At 42.3% G+C, this 18,956-nt stretch overlaps 1 protein-coding gene across 1 annotated transcript; it reads left to right on the forward strand.

Moving 5' to 3' along the window:
- Window positions 1–583: 583 nt before the first annotated feature.
- On the forward strand, window positions 584–14,924 carry clgn (calmegin). Its single transcript, XM_080755767.1, has 15 exons — window positions 584–747; window positions 3,412–3,702; window positions 4,529–4,602; window positions 5,800–5,858; window positions 6,704–6,845; window positions 6,991–7,072; window positions 7,598–7,790; window positions 7,999–8,188; window positions 8,461–8,574; window positions 8,677–8,833; window positions 9,046–9,261; window positions 10,505–10,621; window positions 11,929–12,073; window positions 12,370–12,587; window positions 13,819–14,924. The coding sequence occupies exons 2-15, from the start codon at window positions 3,412–3,414 to the stop codon at window positions 13,891–13,893; spliced, it is 2,073 nt and encodes a 690-aa protein (XP_080611893.1). The 5' UTR covers window positions 584–747; the 3' UTR covers window positions 13,894–14,924.
- The last annotated feature ends 4,032 nt before the right edge of the window (window positions 14,925–18,956 follow it).

Here is an 18,956-nt window from a genome sequence, read left to right on the forward strand (position 1 = left end):
CCCGTATGTATATACTGCATGTAAACATTTATTCTCATCTTTATCTGAAGTATAACATTGCTATGTAGACTTCAACCACTTGTAAGTTATTGAACGTAACAAGAATATAGCTCTTATTTTGAAGGGTGGTGGTGGGTACTCAGGGAAGTAGCAAAAACGTGAGATCTACAAGTTCACAGCGCGTCTCGAACGCCACGTGTTGTGGGCTTGTTTATCTGCTATTTTTAGCGCGCGGCCCCCTCGTACGACGCAGTGGCTGTTTTCTCTATGCGCGTGCGCGGTTCAGTCAACCGCTTGCCCCCATAGTGTTGCCATGTCTGGGCTTAATTGTTTTTCCGCGGGGTTTTTTAGGGCTTTATTTGAGGTTGTAGCCTAACCTAAATGTTGTCCAGTCGTGTTCATGTCAAGCCTATAAGGTCAAGTACCCCCAATTTATATCCACTGACCACCATCTGATGTTGTTCCAAGATTAATTATTTTTTTTACTGTACGTTGGGCTTGTTTTCACAGACCCGGGTTGCCAACACTGGCAACAACCGCCACAAGCAGTCAGTTCAGTTGTCCACTAGCTGTCATCCACGGCCGTTGGGGGGGGGGGCTGTTATATTTATTCATCAGGCCTCGCCTCGGTACCCCGCGACTCAAAAGTGGGACAGTATCAACGCCGAAAAAGCGAAAAATATTTTGCAAGGCAGAGGATCACACATCGATATCGCATTGATCTCCCCACATAACGCAACACTCGAGGTTTGTGTGCATGCATTTCATTCATTCATTTCATTCACTCTATCGTTCATTATCATGTCATAACACAACATCACACATTAGCAGTGTTAAGCTAAATGTGTGCTGGCTGTTCATATTTGTTTTCTGCATGGTTATTCGCTTTTTAGAGATTTAACAAGTTATTTTTGCTTAATGGACATGGTTCATTAAATGTTATCGTTTGAGGCCCGTTTAATTATGAAGTTTGTGTCCCCTATTTGCTAAAGCCCGTTATTTATTTCAGCATGAATTGGAATAAGATACTATAAGGATTCGTTAGTGATGTAACAAAGAAGGGGCAAGCTAGCGTTGGCGATTCGGTCTTCATGGGGCCCTTGAACAGCAAGTTATGTTGCAAATATCCAACTCAAAACGCGTAATTTCTGCCGAACTGGTACTTTCGAAAGGGTAGCGTGTACTACTGTAACGTCCGACCTATAACATATTGAGGAAACTGCAGGATACACACCACACACACTTCCACTTGTCAGTCACGTCATTATGCCATCCTATAGTGGTTCTAATCGCTATTCGCTAAATTGCTAACGATGGCTAGCTAATAAGTGCTATCTGTGTGCGCGCCATGCAATGCAACCATCCATCAGGCCAGCGGAGCAGGTGTCCGCTTCTCAGGGCCAGTAAGAGTTTGGCCAATAATGTACCATGGCATGGCCTTTTAGTGCCGTCGAATTAACAACTGGCGATTCTATGTGGTGTTTAAATGTTGTGACTGGCACACAGAATAGGCTACTATGGTTATACTTGATTAAGACCATTGCTGTTTGCTGCAGTGTTAAACGCGTTGCTATGGCTGTATGTATGTTGAAAGGACGTCCCAAAAAAAGTGTAGGCTACTGTAGCTCGGCGGTGGCGGCAGGCAGACATTCAGATAGAGAAGTTGATATAGTCTATCTGTTTATCAATAATGTCATGATACTTGTAATTATTTCCTGTGCAGATTGTCTTGTCGAGCAAATTACCCATCTATACAAACTAATCGTTTTAGAATGTTTACTTTTTTCTCATTTTCTCACTGTCAGATATCCTCAAAGCTAAGAAGCTTATAACCAACTCTATAATTGCCATTGGGGGGAAAAACGCAGCCCCAATAATCATTGCTATTGATCCCCAAGCAGTGAAGTACAGTAACACCACCACTCATTTTCATCCTTTTGATCCACATTCTACTTGACCCAATACAGTACTACACACAACACACACACACCGTTCTATTCTGATAATCCTGTGAGGGGATTATTATCAATAAGAGGATCATCATCATGATCAACTAATAAAAGTACTGTGCAATGCTTGATGCTTTCCAGTCTGTATTCCTGGTTTCTTCTTTGTGACATGGTGTGACAGCTGTGGTAGTTAAAGGTACAAAGACGGATAGCTGAATATTGGTATTGGGCTGAGCGATATGATAAATCAATATCACAATTATTTCAAACTTGCCTCAATTATGATTAATGATTATAATAACAGTCAAAAACACGATACATTGACAAGCTATTTTCACATTTATTGTTAAGTATTTAATCGGTTTAATGAGACTTATTTAATTCATTATGAAAAATCTATTAAACATGTTTAGTGTTGATTTGTTTATTTACAAATTAGACAAATGTATTAAAAAAAACTGCTTTTCAATTAATCTAACCCACATGAGCAAGATACATTTTATCGGTTCTAAATATCGGTTTTGATATATTTTCGGTTAATTGCCCAGCCCCACTGACTATAATTGAGCTACTGTTCATTACAGTCATTGGGAATCACAATCTTATTTTTGTTTGTGTATAGTTTAAGCCTACTAAGCTTATGCTTTTAATGCATTAATTTACTAAAACAGTCACACACAAATCATCAGATAAGCTGAAGATACTAATCATATGATTAGTTACACACGTTACCACAGTGAAATTTGTTCTCCGCATTTGACCCATCTTTTTGGACCCCCAATCCAACCCATTGATGCGGAGTGCCAAGCAGGGAGGTATTTGGGTCCCATTTTTACAGTCTTTGGTATATGACCCGGCCGGTGATCGAACCTCCCAATTTCAGGGCGGACACTAACCACAAGGCCACTGTCTGTGGGCCTATACTGCATCTGATCAGAGGGAGACATAGGCCTGTTATCTACCGGTAATCATTCTGTCAGAAGTTGATTTCACTGCACAGGACAAATAAAATCTCTGAACCCTTTTCTCACATAACCTCACTTCCTGTGTACACTTGCTCCCTTTTCCTATTTATATGCTGGGTCTGTCCTCTTTCTGTCCCTCTCCCTTCCTCCTCACCTCCGCTCCCTCCTGATCATCATCACAACGGCACCTTCCTGTCACCACCACCCCCGCTCCTATTCCTCATTACACCCCACCCCCTCACTCCTGTTGTCATGTCTCTTTCCTCCCCCGGTTCCAGATGGTGGTTGGGGGCTGGACGTGGTGCTTGCTGCTCCTCTCCCCACCCCCTCACTCCTGTTGTCATGTCTCTTTGCAGATGAAGGTGGTTGGGAGCTGGACGTGGTCCCACCCCCTCACTCCTGTTGTCATGTCTCTTTCCAGATGAAGGTGGTTGGGGGCTGGACGTGGTGCTTGCTACACCCCACCCCCTCACTCCTGTTGTCATGTCTCTTTCCAGATGAAGGTGGTTGGGGGCTGGACGTGGTGTTTGCTGCTCCTCTCCTCCCTGGCTGTGACAGCAGTGGCAGGCCAGGAACGGGAACAGCAGTCCCAGGCTGAGAGCTTAGACCTGGACACCCATGTGGACCTGGAGGAGGACATCATGACCATGATGGAGGAGGATGCGTTGGTAGAGGAGGAAGAGGAAGATGAGGAGGAGGAAGACTCCTTCACGCTAGGAAGCGAGGATGGAGAGAACAAAGACGAAGAGGCGGGAAAAGACGCGGCCGACACCAACATCTCTTTCCAGGTCAGGAATGAATGGGGTCAAAGAATGGGGTACGACTAGGACATTTACTCGTCACAGTAGGGCAATGTTATGCATCCACATAGGTTGGTATTCGAATGATCTAGCACAGTGGTAGGCAACCTTAGGCACGGGTGCCAACATTGGCACAGGGGAGGGTGATCACTGGCACTATATATATATATATATACACATGATGCCCAATTAGGCAGGCCAAACATGATAGGTCTGATTAGTCCACATTCCAGTTTCCATAAACCAAAGGTTTTGACAAAGCTGGAGTGCTGGTCATCCCATAGTAAACTGGAACAAACAGTTGACACAAAGCACATGGGCAGTGCAGTGAGTCCATGATGAGGTGAAGAACAAACAGTTGATGTTCCACAGCGTTTCTGACTTACGTTTGCTCTTGGACGCACACAGGTTGGAGGGTTGCAGAAGGTGGCAGAAAGGTGGAGGTTTAGTTTGGGAGACAGGCAGCAGTGGTTTGGTGATCTGGGCTTCAGGAAATGAGTGCAGCTAGGCCACTTATATGGCCTCCCACACCTGTGCGTGGCCAGGGAACAACCTGCCATTCAATCAGGCTTGATTGGATTGATGAGCCTCTCCATGAGCCTTTTGACAGGCTGACTGGGGAGGGAGTCTGAGAGATCTGTGTAATGATCATACATCCTGGTGTGAAAGAAAATGAAAACACAGCACTTCATGCCAAAAAGGTTGCCGACCCCTCTAGCATACTAAACTGTATACATAATATATTCGCCTTCAATTGAAACCTCCCAGCTTTTAAGTTTCTTAATTCTTTGCCATTAACTTTGCCTCTCCACAGGTAACATACAAGACCCCAGTTCCCACTGGAGAGGTCCACTTTGCTGAGACCTTTGATGACGGATCATTGGACAGGTATTAATTTACACTCAAAAGACAGTGAAACATTCCATTCCTGTCTGCTGTCTCGTGTAGCTTTGGGTGATTGCACTGGATAAACTTAAAGGTGATATAGGCAAGTTTTCAGCCAAAAATCAACATATTTATCTATCTATATTTGTGGCCTTATTCCCTCTATCTTCCCCTATATTTTGATGCTGAGCTGCTGCCCTGTAGACATACACTCTCCCTTTGTCTCCCTCTATGTGTTTGTATCTGTTTATATCCACTGTTGTTTATGTCGCGGGACGGAAGCGTCGTGTTGGGAGGAGGGTCTGTGTGGGGGGTGACGCGGAGTCTTAGCCAATTGCAGCGCGAGGCTGTGACTGTGTGTTCGACCCAGCAGTATTATAATGAAAACGCAATGCGATTTCATTGCAACTTGCAATGAAATCGCATTGGTGAAACTAAGATATGGGGATAATATTATACTTGCAATTTGCAAGTATAATATTATCCCCATATCTTAGTTTCACCATTGTTCATGTGAAATAGTATGTTTATGATGTAATATGTAAGCCTGTTGAAATTATGAGAATCGCTATGTATAGCGCATGGTTTGGTGGTCCGGCCGGCTTGAAGCTTGCATTCAACCCGTGCTCGCCAACGGTGACAAGCCGTCGCTGATCATCATAGCGATGAATAACCGTGGACAAAGTAGTTCACATGAACGATGCTGTAGTGGCTGGGGCATTTGAGGGGCAATATGTTTTATATGCACGATTACAAATGAAAGATAATTGAATTGAGAGCCAGTGAGTCTGCTCCACTACTTCCTACTTCCTCATTTGCGGGACTCGTCGTGTCAGTCTTGTGATATTGTGATTACGCTACAGTTACCCTTAAAAAAACATGTCAACTCAATGTCATTGTTGTAACTATGATATCGATAGAAATTCATAATTTTTTAATGTCATATTTAGCCATACGAGCGCAATATCCATAGCGTCCCTCCCAGCAGCAACAACAACCCCATAGCCTGAAGTGACCTGGCTCAGCCAATAGAATGACGGGGGGAGGGGGGTGGAGCTAGATTTTAATTTGTTTGGAAACACTCGATCAATTCTGTGTACAAACACTGAAAACTTGCCTATATCACCTTTAACAAAATAATCTTTGTAATAGAATGTCAGGATTATTTCATTGGACGCTACCTTTTGTTGATCTCCACAGGTGGCAGGTGTCAAAGACGGTGAAGGACGATGCTGATGATGATATTGCCAAATATGATGGTTTGTTCCTTTTTTGTCCCCTACCCCCTTTAATGTGGAACCATGCACAATGCTTGTACAGTAATACGTGAAAAGTGAAAAGGTTTTTTCTCATCACAATCGAGACATTGGCTTTTTTTATTTCCATGTTGAGAAATGTTCATACATTTTCAAACATTTTTCAAAAATAGCAGAAATAGCACATGTAAGCTTGTAGATCAACTATTCTGCTATTTTGTAAATGTCTTGGAAAGAAACTATTATTAAATGTGTCAGTAATATCTTTGTATGTTTAAGTTATTTGTCATATCTGCCCTGTGCAATTTATGATTACGAATCAAAAGGCAAAGAGAAATACAAATTGTAACGTTCCAATGTTCAATGCAAAAAGAAACGCACAATTAAATTATTTATGTGGTAATTAATCGTCGACTTAAATGTATAATTGTGACATTTGTGCTGATCTGCTGACTGTCTTCCCTCACCCCTCTGGTGATCTGCTGACTGTCCTCCCTCACCCCTCTGGTGATCTGCTGACTGTCCTCCCTCACCCCTCTGGTGATCTGCTGACTGTCTTCCCTCACCCTTCTGGTGATCTGCTGACTGTCTTCCCTCACCCCTCTGGTGATCTGCTGACTGTCTTCCCTCACCCTTCTGGTGGTCTGCTGACTGTCTTCCCTCACCCCTCTGGTGGTCTGCTGACTGTCTTCCCTCACCCCTCTGGTGGTCTGCTGACTGTCTTCCCTCACCCTTCTGGTGGTCTGCTGACTGTCTTCCCTCACCCTTCTGGTGGTCTGCTGACTGTCTTCCCTCACCCTTCTGGTGGTCTGCTGACTGTCTTCCCTCACCCCTCTGGTGGTCTGCAGGCAAGTGGGCCGTGGAGCAGCTGAAAGAGAACAAGGTTCCTGGAGACCAAGGCCTGGTGCTCAAGTCCCGGGCAAAACACCATGCCATCGCCGCCCTGCTGGACAAAACCTTTGTCTTCGAAGATGACTCCTTGGTTGTACAGTGAGTTCACACTGTCGTACTACGTTATCCATCAGCCAGGGCACCCTTTGGATTCGCATGGTTTTCATATTAAATCCATAATTTCTGTAATCTATGTACTGTAACTCATCTGATGAACAGACCAAAAAGTATGTTTGTGTCCTAGGTATGAAGTGAATTTCCAGGATGGCATTGACTGTGGTGGAGCATACATCAAACTCCTCTCTGACTCTGGCAGCGTGAATCTGGTTTGTATACATTATATGAGGACAGTTTATACATGATTTCAAAACTTCAAATCCAATTGGCATTGTTGGTATATCGCCTTCTGTGCAATACATTTACTGTAAGCATCCTTGGCTTCATAGTCACAAAAAACATTTTATGCATCTCTAGACTAAGCCATACTGTACTTTCATAAAAATATACATCAATAAATAAACCTAAAACTTTATTAAACTTTATTATTCAGAATATATCGTTCAAAATATAATAATTTACTGTTTGAATGTAGATTCCCTCAATCAGAAAGCCATTCATTCTATTTGGAAATGTCAAACTGCAGAGAGTTTTACTGTGTTGATTTAGCTGGAGTTCTATAACTACAGCTAGAGTTAAGACTATTTATGATGAATATATACTGTAACCATAGCAGTGTTGACATGCATGATCCATGTACTGTAGCTACAAGTGGTCCTGGTGAAATACAAGGCTCTTCTGTACTAAATAAATACTTGAATTAATATCTACATTTTGGTTGTGTGGAACCATAGGAGCAGTTCAACGACCGTACGCCCTACACCATCATGTTTGGACCTGATAAGTGTGGGGAGGACTACAAGCTACATTTCATCTTCCGCCATCAGAACCCTCAGAACAAAGATCTGGAGGAAAAGCATGCCAAGAGGGCTGACGTCGATCTCAAGAAGTTCTACACAGACAAGAAGACCCACCTCTACACTCTGGGTAAGTGGTCTAAACTAAAGGGTTATCTTGCAACCCAGATTTCTCCAACAAATTAAAAATAAAGCACAAGAGCAGTAAAGTGTGTGTTTACTGTTCAGATGAGCATGTATGTATAATGAACAATGTCTCCTTTCAACCTGTCCATTCTCTTAACGTGAACCTGTGCACATCTAAATTGCTGCATGTGTGTTTCTCTAATTCCGTTCAGTCCTGAACCCAGACAACAGTTATGAGATGTTCATTGACCAGTCCAGTGTGAGCCGCGGCAGCCTGCTTCATGACGTTGTGCCTCCCGTTAACCCAACCAAAGAGATAGATGACCCCAATGACTCAAAGCCAGACGACTGGGATGAGAGAGCAAAGGTTCCTGACCCAGAGGCCATCAAACCCGAGGACTGGTAAGCGGATCTCCCAGAATGTATTTTGACTGGAATGAACTCTGTTCAAAACCAAGCATTTTACTTTTTAATTTCATTCAGACTTTCTTATATATATCCATAATGTTATACCGGGGGCCGGGGTAACTTGTATAAAGAGAATAGGCTGCTGTGACCGTTTTGTGACAGCTTGTGTTTATGTGTATATCTAGAGATTCAAGTTACACATATTATCTTTACAGTGTTCACATGTCATAGTTTTTGAACGGTAGCTAACTGTAGCTGTGTTCTAGGGATGAGGAGGAGCCAGCAAAAATGGAGGACCCTGATGCTCTGAAGCCAGAGGGCTGGCTGGATGATGAAGCAGAATTTGTCTCTGACCCTAGTGCTGATAAACCTGATGACTGGTAGGGATGGAAAATAAATGTCAAATTGAAACACTGTGTTACCCATCCGTCTCAATTATCTCACCTCACTGCTCTCTTCTTTATTTCTCACTCTGCCCATAGGGATGAGGAAATGGATGGAGAATGGGAGGCCCCTCAAATTCCTAATCCAGCCTGTGAGACTGCCCCGGGCTGTGGAGAGTGGAAGCCACCCATGGTCAACAACCCCAAGTATAAGGGCAAGTGGAAGGCCACACTGGTGGACAACCCCAGCTATCAGGTAACGGGGAACTTCTGATTATTCTACCAAATTAAACGTATAATCCTTGCCACACAGAGCTAGATCATTAACCAGGTAGAGCTGGTAGAGCTTTCTCTTCTATGATGCTTTTATCTCTTAAATTGATGCAAATTAGTCACATGAATTAAATGCTCCTGGTTTGTAAGGAACTTTTATTATTGATACAAACATGAATTCCCTCCACCACCCAGGGAGTTTGGAGCCCCCGTAAAATTGACAACCCAGACTACTTTGAGGACCTAACACCGTTCAAGATGGTGCCATTCAATGCTGTCGGCCTGGAACTGTGGTCCATGACCTCCGACATCTACTTTGACAACTTCATCGTCACGTCGCACAAGGAGGTGGCTGACCGCTGGGCCTCTGATAGCTGGGGGCTGAAGAAGCTGGTAGCCAGTGCCAACGAGGTACTCTATGAGAATGCATACAACCTCACATACACTACGCTAAACCTTGTTTACGCTACACTAAACCTTGTACGGTCCTGTTCGGCGTTTGGGGGGGGCTGGGCTGGGCTGCGCTGTCAATCTCGCATCAGGACCCGTGGGACATTACATTTCGGTTCAACACTTGCCTTCAAATCATACTTCAAATACATAAAGCTGTTGCATTTGTATATTGGCACAAAACCATCTGTTTCTGTGGATAAATTGGTATGGCATTGTGCTGTCACTGCAGGGTTCAGACGTTAAATTGTACTCATTTCCAGCTAAGTTTGAGATGTAGTAATTAACCTGCTGTGGGTCAGGCTGTAGTCTGACGTCTTTATTTTAGACTATTATTAATTTAGCTTTAAGTAATCAGGCAAACATGTTCTCTCCTTAGTAAATTAATAGCAGATACTGTAGATAATGATGCGCATCTGTGTAGTTATGTGTTGTTAGCCTAGCTTAGCCTCAAACCTCAAAGATATAAAACGCTGTATGGCAGCTGGGCTGGCTTGGGTGTCAAGCTGATGAAATAACATTACTTTCAACATCCCCAAACTCATAATATGCTCTCTACCTGTGCTCAAACTGGTTGTTGCATTATTAATCAGTTACAAAGTAAAACAAACACATCTGATCAAGTACGAGAATCCATAGAACGAGAATCACTATGACAGTTACGCTCCGAGAAAAGACGCCAGAGCGGAAGTAGGGGGTGTGGCCATGAATTCCATGTTTACACAACTAATTATATAAGGCTTCCTTGAGACTTGTTGACTAAACCCACTAACTTATAAACTTTGGAATGGATACATGGACTTTTGCATACCCTTTAACAAGTATACAGACAGACACTTGATCAATATAGCAGAGACAGAGCTTTCGCCTTTGCTGCCCCAACCCTGTGGAATGCCCTCCCTAAGGCACTCAGAGATGCCCCCACCCTTCAAACCTTCAAATCCACCCTCAAAACCCACCTCTTCAAAATTGCCTTCCCTAGCTAACCCTTTTCACTGTCTTTTAATGTTCTGTGTTATTTTTCCTTTTTCTATTAAAGTTGTTTTTAATTTGTTGTTACCTCTGTAAAGCCCCCCCATGTAAAGCGTCTTTGGGTACTCAGAAAAGCGCTATATAAGTTTGAGATATTATTATTATTAGAAGAGAAGGTGAAGAAATGGTTCATGCTGACTCTTTGTCTCTCTTTGTCCCTCCCTCCCACCAGCCGGGGGTGTTTGCCCAGCTGATGATGGCTGCTGAGGAGAGACCATGGCTCTGGGTGATTTACATACTGACAGTGGGTCTGCCTATAGGACTGCTTGTACTCTTCTGCTGGCCAAAGGTACACAAACCAAGGACATTGAGGAGACTGAGTAATTTTTACATTTCGCTTTGTATTGGATTATTAAGACAGACTCAATCTAAATGCAGGTCCGCAAGTAAGTTTGGCTTTGGAAAAAAAAATCTAAGCCATTAGACGGACAGCACTTTATATACAATAAGTGAATACATAAAGATGTGTGCGTTATAACTACTGATGGAAGCGCAAAACACAATTTTACCGGTACAAAAATGAATGCTTGTGTAATTAGGCAGCAGAGAGGCCCATCCTTTTTTGGGCCTGCAGTGCATATCCAACACAGTGAATGGTCAATCATTTGAACAACAGAACTAGAATATGGTAGATGTATAAGGTGTTGGCCTCTGCTGCAACCATGAAATCAGTCATGAATCCTTTCAGTTGGCAGATTATCTGGACACAGTCATACTCATTTTAAGGTTCCTCTCTCTTCTTAGAACAGAGAGGAACAATATATATTGTAAAACATGGTTTTGGTTTGTTTTTTTAATGTGAGAGAGGATTTTCATTGAAAGGTCTAAAGAAGAAAGTTGACAGTGAAAACATTATATTCAAAGAATGTAATGCTTACACCCTACCCGGCTTCATCAATGTAAAGCCATTGCTGTCCATATCCTACCAATAGAGAACCAAAGTCTGATGTAATATACACATCCTACCTGGGTCGCATTTTATCCCCCATTCTGAATTCCTATAGACTTTTTATTTTATTTTATATATGTCAAATAACTGTGTTATAAAAGAATGATCGGTTTCAATCATATGGATATTAAGAATCAAGTCAATCAACTGGCGGCGAGAAAACACTAATGTTACTGCTACTGAATTAGTAAAATCTTTGCCAGAAACATACTATTAAATAGAGTGACTGACCATCGTAAACCATACAGAGCCACCTCCCCGACTATCGCAGAGACAGTTTGTTTATCTTTGGACCCCAATTCTTATACCAGACGATTCTACGATGACCCTATGTTAAATTCTTCATAGAAAAATTACTTCCACAACCCAGGGGATGAGTGAGTGACGTCAGGACTTCGGTACTCTATGAGGGCCTGTCGGTCTGATATTTTAAATTATTTCAAATAATTTGGCGGGGTAGATGTTAACGCCCACAGGAAGGTTCTGTCTGGTCCACCACATGCCGCCTGTTACCTTGCCAAGTCCTCTGACTTTTTGTGCAATCCTGATAATTCTGTACTGCTCTCCTATGAATTGTATCATGAATATATCAAATAAATCAAATCAAAATCAAATTAATCTAAATGTCCTCTTGCTCTCCTTCACAGAAATCCGACGATGAATATGAGTACAAGAGGGTAGATCTCCCTCAAGCACCTTTAGAGGAGGATGAAGAAGACGATGAGGAAGAGGAGGAAGGGGTAGAGGAGGAAGAAAAAGTGGCTGATGTCCCAGTTACAGAGAATGCAGCAGGTTAGACAAATAGCACCACACACAAAGTACATGCATGTCAACTCTCGTTGGTATTGAGTTTGTTCGATTATTTGGTACCATATCGGCAAATAATCTTTTTTTGCCAGCAAGGTAATCTACAGTATATTCAGTGTTGTTTAACTTCTGTCAGAAGCGTAATACTAATAAGATGAATAGTAGCTCCTACAAATGGGAGTTATGGTAACGTTGAGTGATTTCAGAATGGACGTTATGAAAGAGCCATGCTCATTATGCCGTCCCTTCCGATCCCCTCTCTTTCTATCACCCTCTTGTAGAAGCAAAGGAGAAAAAACAGGAGGCGGAGAACATCACAGAGGAGGGTGGGGATGATCTAGAGGGAGATGAAGGTGAAGAAGACAACGAGGAGGACGACGACGACGACGACGAGGAGGAGGTGGTGGATGAGGAAGAAGATGAGGAGGAAGATGAGGAGGAGGAGGAGGAGGAGGAAGGGGAAGAGAGCAAACCCCATGAGAGAAAATCAGAAGATGAGGTCAGTGTTCATCCTTCTTACTGATGGCCCTATACTGACTGACTGTATGAACAAATGGCTGGGGTTCCTTCCTATACACACTGTATACTGTAGGAACCCCTGCTATTTGATCACACAGTGATTCTTAGGGTTGCACCGAATTCAGCCGAATAGTGGCAAAAAAAAGCATATTCGGCGGTATTTGTAATCTACTGTTTTGTTATGATGACGTGATCAAAATGTAATTTTAAGTTGCCATTATCATGTAGCTCTACAACAAAGTTATGGCCATGACAGCATTGGTACAAAAACTTGTAAAAAAAATATATATATATATAATTTATATATAATATAATATAATATAATCATATTCTGTATTTTTTTTTCCTATGTTCGTTATTCTGTTTCGGCCAAGAATTTCCCATTCTGTGCTTCCCTAGTGATTTTAAAATGTATTAATTTCAAGACAAGAATGCCCAGAGCATCACCCTCAGTTGATACAATGTTCATCTCTGCAGACATCTCTGGGGACCCCAATCTACATTCTATAGAATTATCAGTATTATTTTAATGCCGAGAGGCTGACCAAAAGGGTGCATTTGTTTACCAGGCTACTGTCAAACAATTAGAAAACATTTGCTGTTTTCCGACTTGCTTTCACTGACCAACGCAAGAAGTGAAAGCATGTTTGCAGAGTGGGTGCTGTGCCACTTTTGGGACATCCACACCATTTCCATATAATAAGGACGTTGTGTAACCTTTTGTCAACAACTTTGGCCTCAATACTTGATATGGATAAATCTAAAAACGTATGAAACAAACGTTTATCATCGTTATAGACATTAATAATATCACAATTCGCTGTCGAGATCGTTTTCTCGCCCAGCTTTAAGTCTCACTCACACTAACACACCAGAACCAGGCTGAATCACAAAATGCTAAATAAGCCTAATTGTTATTTATATTTGAACATACAGAACAAATTCCTGTATGGCCTACATCTTATGGACCAGCAATAAAATGCTTCAGAGTTATTGTAACAAATTGAAAGTCAAAGATTATTTGAAATAATGCTTGCACGCATATTCCATTTAAATTCTCAGGCTTATATTCCCAATGGACGATGTTTGTTCAGATTTATTCAGCAGACAAATGAGGTTTGCAGGAATACAGTTTGGTTTGCAAAACACATCACGTGGGATAACACTACATCTCTTTACTCTCTCTTTGTCTGTCTTGCTGTGTCATCCAGCCAAAGGACAGCAGCGACGCCATCGGAGACAGCCACAAACAGGCCGTGAGAAAGAGGAGGGTACGGAAGGACTGAGGATGCGAACCACGCTCTTTCCACCTTTCTCTTCCTCTCCTTCCAGCATGCCCTGATGACTGAGGTGGAAGGGCTGCCGAGCCTTGCCTCCTCCACGCTGAACAGCATGCGTTTCCTCCAGCCAACCGGTAGTCTGCAACCATCCACCAACTACAATACCATATCTGCTGCATCTCTCTTCTCCATGGCATCCACCTCCTCTCAGCCTCTGTCCCTCAGCTACACTATTCTAAGGTCTCCATGTTTCCTCTGAGTGACAGTGCGTCATCTCCCCTCCCTCCAGTTTTCCATTCCCTCATCCACAGCCATTGAATGAATGGCCCCCAATAACTGCCTTTTTGGAAATCTTGCTTCTTTAGCTTCCATCCATTTCCTTTATCCTCCAAAGCGTGCGTGCGTGCACGCACACACACACACACACACACACACACGTGCACTCATTAGCCTGTGCCCTCCATCTTTCTCCCTTAAGCCCCATTTAAGCTTTCCAGTCTTCCTTTCTGAACATAGTTCATTGGAGTTTTTACTGTTGGCTTTTTATGATCGTGCGATCTGACTGCTCTGAGAGGGCCGAGACCGCGGACAGCCTCTGTGCCTCTGTAAACTAGTTGTATAATACCGCTCATTACAGAGCACACAGGCGCCATCTCACGAGTGACATTCTTTGGTTTTCTGCAGCCACTCTTTGGTGAAGCATATCTGAGGATGCAGGTAGTTAACTTTGTTTTTTCCTTAGTTAAATTAGTTTTAAGCCTCGAGCTGAGGCAAATTGCTTTTGAGATGTGACCATAATGACAAAATGTTACCTCTTCAAGAAAATCATGCTGATTTAAATTCACTTGTAAAGGGAGTCGGGGGAGTGTCGGTTTTTTCTTTTGTTTTGTTTTTTTACTAAGTTATAGAAAACTGAAGATCAAAAGGATCAGCACTGATTATACTATTTATTCATGTTTTAAAACTGTTTATTCATGTTTTAAAACTATTGTTCGTTTTCTGCCAGTTTGAGAATTAAAAAATATTGACAATGCCAATTTTGGGTGTCTTTAGGTCTTTCTTTTTTATGACCAACTGTTTATTGTTTTCAATACAAGCCGTACAATAAACAGGAAGTACACAAGATTGTATAATCCTAAATAAAAGGTGAATAAAAAGATATAATAATATAAAAGGAAACATAATACTAGCAGTAGATACTAGATACAGCACACTGTACATCCAAATAAATCACACAATCAGGTAACAGATTACCAAACATCTGGATCGAGTTTATTCTTACCTCTATTGCTGACCACAATACAATGTCTTAATTCTCCCATTCTGAGCATATTTCTCGACCTGATTAATAAGATGGGAAGGCAATTTCTCATATGCTGCTACAGTCCCCAGTTGACAGAACTACAGGTATATGTCCACTGGCAGCATGAACCAGGACTGTCCGACTCCTACCCAGCACGCGTTGTACTAGTCCAATCTGCCTCTGGCCTATGGGAGATCGTACAGTGGTAGGTGATCAACCAAAATGTACTTTTGGGCAGGACCACAGGAGATGTGACAGAGTGCCATCATTATCATTACATCTCCAGCACTCTGGACTCAGTTCATCAGTTTAGCTCTGAATAACTTTGAAGGAGTCAAGTTGATTTTATTTAAAACTTTAAACTGGACCAGTCTTGTCCGGTTCTTGCTGGACTTTTATTTTATGAAATGCATTCGTTTTTCTCCAGAAAATGACATTTCTTAAAGGGATAGTTCAGATTTTTTGAACTTAAGTTGTATGAAATACTTGCCAGTAATATAGTGGTTGCAACTGTATTAATTGATTGCCCTAGTCCTGTGGTGGGAGTTCTGCTCTGATTTTGGTGAAATATCAAGTAGTTCCGGTCATTTTGTGGGGGGTGCTGGGGGCCACGCAGTAAAAATAAATTAATCCACAAAACTAACGTAATTTGTATTGTTGACCTATGTCTAAAATATTAGTGCAACTTTCGTTCATTGTTTACCCCTCTATCACACGGAACTATGTTTTTTGTGTCCATATCACTACACCGAAAAAATAGTTCCATGTGATAGAGGGGTCAAAGTTCAACAAAAGTCGCTCTAATATTTTAGAAATAGGTCAACAATACAAATTACGTTCGTTTTGTGGATTAATTTACTTTTACTGTGTGGCCCCAGTGCCCCCCACAAAATGACCGGAACTACTTAATATTCACTAAAACCAGAGCAGAACTCCCACCACGGGACTCGGGCAATCAATTAATACAGATGCAACCACTATATTAATAGCAAGTATTTCATACAACTTAGTTCAACAAATCTGAACTATCCCTTTAATCCATTTACCATCTTTGGGTCTTTGTTTTGCCACTGAATTGCATTGTTTGAGCCTAGGCCTGTTTTGAAATGCTGTACTTTTAACTTGTTTTATGATATAAAACACTGAGAAGCCTGCAGTGCATATCCAACACAGTGAATGGTCAATCATTTGAACAACAGAACTAGAATACGGTAGATGTATAAGGTGTTGGCCTCTGCTGCAACCATGAAATCAGTCATGAATCTTTTCAGTTGGTAGACAGTGCTGTTCCAAAATATCTGGACTACCTGAAATATTAATTCTGGAATGCTTACGTGAGAAAACAGGTTTATGCAAATTTATTTTCTATTACTGTCTCAAGCTTTTGTAGGTTCTTGTTCTTGCCGAGTGATGGCAGATTTTCCTGTTTACATGTTTGCTAATTGTACACATGCTCTTGGAAGTAAAACAATATTTAATACAAAAAGTGTGGTTTTTACTTCCTTGGTTTCAAGATATACTGTAAGCAGTTGGAAAAGTTACTCTAAAATTAAATGAACACAAACTTTTACTGTGTATGAATTCATAATTCATAGTCATACCCATACTTCCAAGTAGTGAACATCACACGGTGTGTAGTTGGGGGCCCCGGGGGAAAAAAAGGACCGTTTGGTTCAGATTCTCGCAAATTCGCCAAATTTGGCACAGATGTTGTTTCTGGTGCAACATGCCAGATTCTACCCCCATTTTCTTTTCTCATTATAAGCTATACTTGTATGTATCAATGTTTCACAATTCAAAACAATCAGATTCTGGTTTCATCTCAATGATATGAGGTCAAGTTTACCCCTCTAAGTTAACATAAAGTGTCATTTTGTGTCATAAAAAAATAAAATGGTATCATTATTTATCGGAAATAATGTTTTGCCATTTAACCTATTTTCAAACTTGTCTGAGAGACAAGGCAGGAGTCAAACAGTAACAACATGTGCTGTGTTTGCTGAATCAGCCTGCCAGTTAAAACAGGTGAAGGTAGCCTAATGAGGCTGTACTGGTGATTCATGGTGCACATACAAAAGACAGGTAAGTTGTAATGTTAGCAAAAGTGCATGAAAGGGGACTTTCCACTATATGTGCAAGCATGTGACGAACTCTGCGGCTGGTTTCACGCACTGGACCACACAAACTACGCACGTTGGCTGCCAGTCCATGTCCGTGACATGGTTCAGATAGCTGATAAACACCCTCAAGTACATGCTGAATTCATGAAGGGCAACTTTGTTGTGCAGAAATCAGCTAGAAAGTTCAGCCTCATGGCCAAGGACCAAGCACATGAGCAGTCCAACAAAAGCCTCCAGGCGCATGGCGGAGCCGTTGGACTCTATGAGAATCCTGAAGCCCTTACATTGTTTATGCTGGCTGGACCTGATTGCACACGGATAGTTGAGGAGTTTGAGGCCATCAATGACCCACCAACGTCATCCACTGCTCATCATGAGGAAGGACATAACTTGCAAGTAAAGTTTCGCAAGGATGTACTCTCGTTCATCGATGTGGTACAGCAGCTAGGCTTGCTACAAGCCAGGAGCTTATTGCACTCGATACACAGAATGTCATGGAGCCGGCAGTTGTTGCTTCTTTATCTCAAATCCATGAAGCCGGCCAGACCATTCACGCAGCATAATATGCTGCGTGAATGGTCTGGCCGGCTTCATGGATTTGAGATTTCCTTGACATATTATGTCAAGGAAAGATTGGAAATGGCTTCAGTACCAGTATCTGATACCGTCAAGCGGAAAAACATGCTAACATTCGCCAACCGAACTGGAAAAAAGGTACAAAGGACAGTGGCATACAGAAGCAGAACATGGTTTTAATCACACAACTGTTCCTTTCACTCCAGTCACGTCCCAATGCTGACATGACAGACTTCTTTCAATTCGAAAATCAGAGAGAGCCACCGAGCCTGGCGGACAGAGGGTCTCTGCGATCTGGGACAAAGTCTGACATTCTTCAATGCCTCAATGCTAGCACAGGTCATGCAGCTTCTGCCAAACAAGCTACCGTTGTGGTGTTGGATATGGCAGCAGTCATCCACATGGTGCGCCCCACAACAGCAAAGACATTCAGCGAGTATGTCTTGCTCAACATTACACCATTTCTGGAGGCCCAAATGACAACTAGTACCCAACGCATTGATGCTGTATGGGACAACTACCCAGAGGAAAATAACCTAAAATATCTTACACAGAAACGGCGTGGGAATGGTTCACGGACAAAAGTCGGTGATGGTAGCACTCCAATCCCTAAGCATGAATGGAGTGGCTTCCTAAAAAACGAGGACAACAAAAAGGAGCTCTTCTCATTCATCAGCACACAGATCTCAAATAATGACATGCGTGGAAAGCTCCTTCTGACTACCCGCTTTGAGACTGTGCTCTCCAACATGCCTTGTGATGTCACAAAACTACAGAAGTGCAACCATTCTGAGGCAGACACCAGGATCCTCCTGCATCTGGCACATGCAGCAGAGCAGGGTCATACAACAGCCTTTGTTCGCACCGTAGACAGCAATGTTGTCATTTTGGCAATCCGGTTTTTCGAGACCCTTGGCCTAACCGAGCTCTGGGTGGGTTTCGGTACTGGTCGAAAATATCGTGACATACCAGTCCATACCATCTACTCTGATCTCGATCCATCAAAGTCATTGGCACTACCCCTCTTCCACAGCTTAACAGGGTGTGACACAACTTCCCAGTTTCTTGGA

This window comes from Protomyctophum bolini (genome assembly GCF_963924005.1).
Source record: "Protomyctophum bolini genome assembly, chromosome: 3".
Lineage (NCBI taxonomy): Eukaryota > Metazoa > Chordata > Actinopteri > Myctophiformes > Myctophidae > Protomyctophum > Protomyctophum bolini.